This window comes from Propithecus coquereli, unplaced genomic scaffold, assembly GCF_000956105.1.
Source record: "Propithecus coquereli isolate 6110/MARCELLA unplaced genomic scaffold, Pcoq_1.0 Scaffold154, whole genome shotgun sequence".
In the NCBI taxonomy this organism is placed as follows: Eukaryota; Metazoa; Chordata; class Mammalia; order Primates; family Indriidae; genus Propithecus; species Propithecus coquereli.
This window is the reverse complement of record NW_012139858.1, coordinates 3,234,833-3,235,783: the sequence shown is the minus strand read 5'-3', so window position 1 is coordinate 3,235,783 and position 951 is coordinate 3,234,833. Positions and strand designations below refer to the sequence as shown.

At 37.5% G+C, this 951-nt stretch overlaps 1 protein-coding gene across 1 annotated transcript in view; it reads left to right on the top strand.

The window, feature by feature from the left end:
* Positions 1-951, top strand: part of LOC105807199 (chromosome unknown open reading frame, human C5orf22) — a 30,290-nt gene that overhangs the window by 6,491 nt on the left and 22,848 nt on the right. The window contains exon 4 of the mRNA XM_012640508.1: positions 497-920. Coding sequence (XP_012495962.1) covers positions 497-920 — 424 coding nt within the window. The remainder of the gene's footprint in view (positions 1-496; positions 921-951) is intronic.

Here is a 951-nt window from a genome sequence, read left to right as displayed (position 1 = left end):
GTGTGCCTGTAGTCCCAGCTACTTGGGAGGCTGAGGCAGTAGGATCACTTGAGCCCAGGAGTTTGAGGTTGCTGTGAGCTAGGCTAATGCCACGGCACTCACTCTAGCCAGGGCAGCAGAGTGAGACTCTGTCTCAAAAAAAAAACAACATAAATTTAGGTTGGAGGGTATTCTTTCTTAGGATAGTACAGCTTTTAATAAGTTTGGATGTTGGTTTTATTATGTCATTAATCTTATTTGGAAAATATCTTCTTTAAGAATTTACAGTTATATATGCTGAGGGAGGGCAGATGGGAAATATTAGCCATTATTTTAGTTGGATGGGACATGCTTCTAGAAGAATTTTGGCTTCACTGTTCAAGTTACTTACCAAGGCATAATGTTAAATATGCCAGTTTTTGTCAAATATGTCCTTTCTTATCTTTCTTCCATGCCATAATGAAAAATCAGCTAATTTGTCTGTTCTTCTTTAAAATAGTTTTTTCCTCTGATCCAGGGTTACAAGTACAGATTATTACTTCCTAAGTGACGGTCTTTATGTACCTGAAGACCAGCTGGAGAACCAAAAACCTTTACAGTTGGATGTAATTATGGTAAAGCCTTACAAACTCGGTAACAGTCAAGAAGAAAATGACGCAGTGTCTTCTGCTAAGAAGCCAAAGCTAGCATTGGAAAATTCAGAAAACACTGTTCCTAATAACTGTGACTCTTATTCAGAAGGACTGGAAAAGGACACAGTGACACAGAGAAGTGACCAAACTTGCCTAGAACCCTCATGTTCTTCTGAAAGTCAGGAATGCCAGACTACAGTCAGCACTGGAGAAATTCTGGAAATTTTGAAGAAAGAGGATGCATTTGTTTTAGATATTGACTTGGATTTTTTTTCAGTCAAGAATCCCTTTAAAGAAATGTTTACGCAGGTAAATATAGTATTTTTAAAACATAGATCTT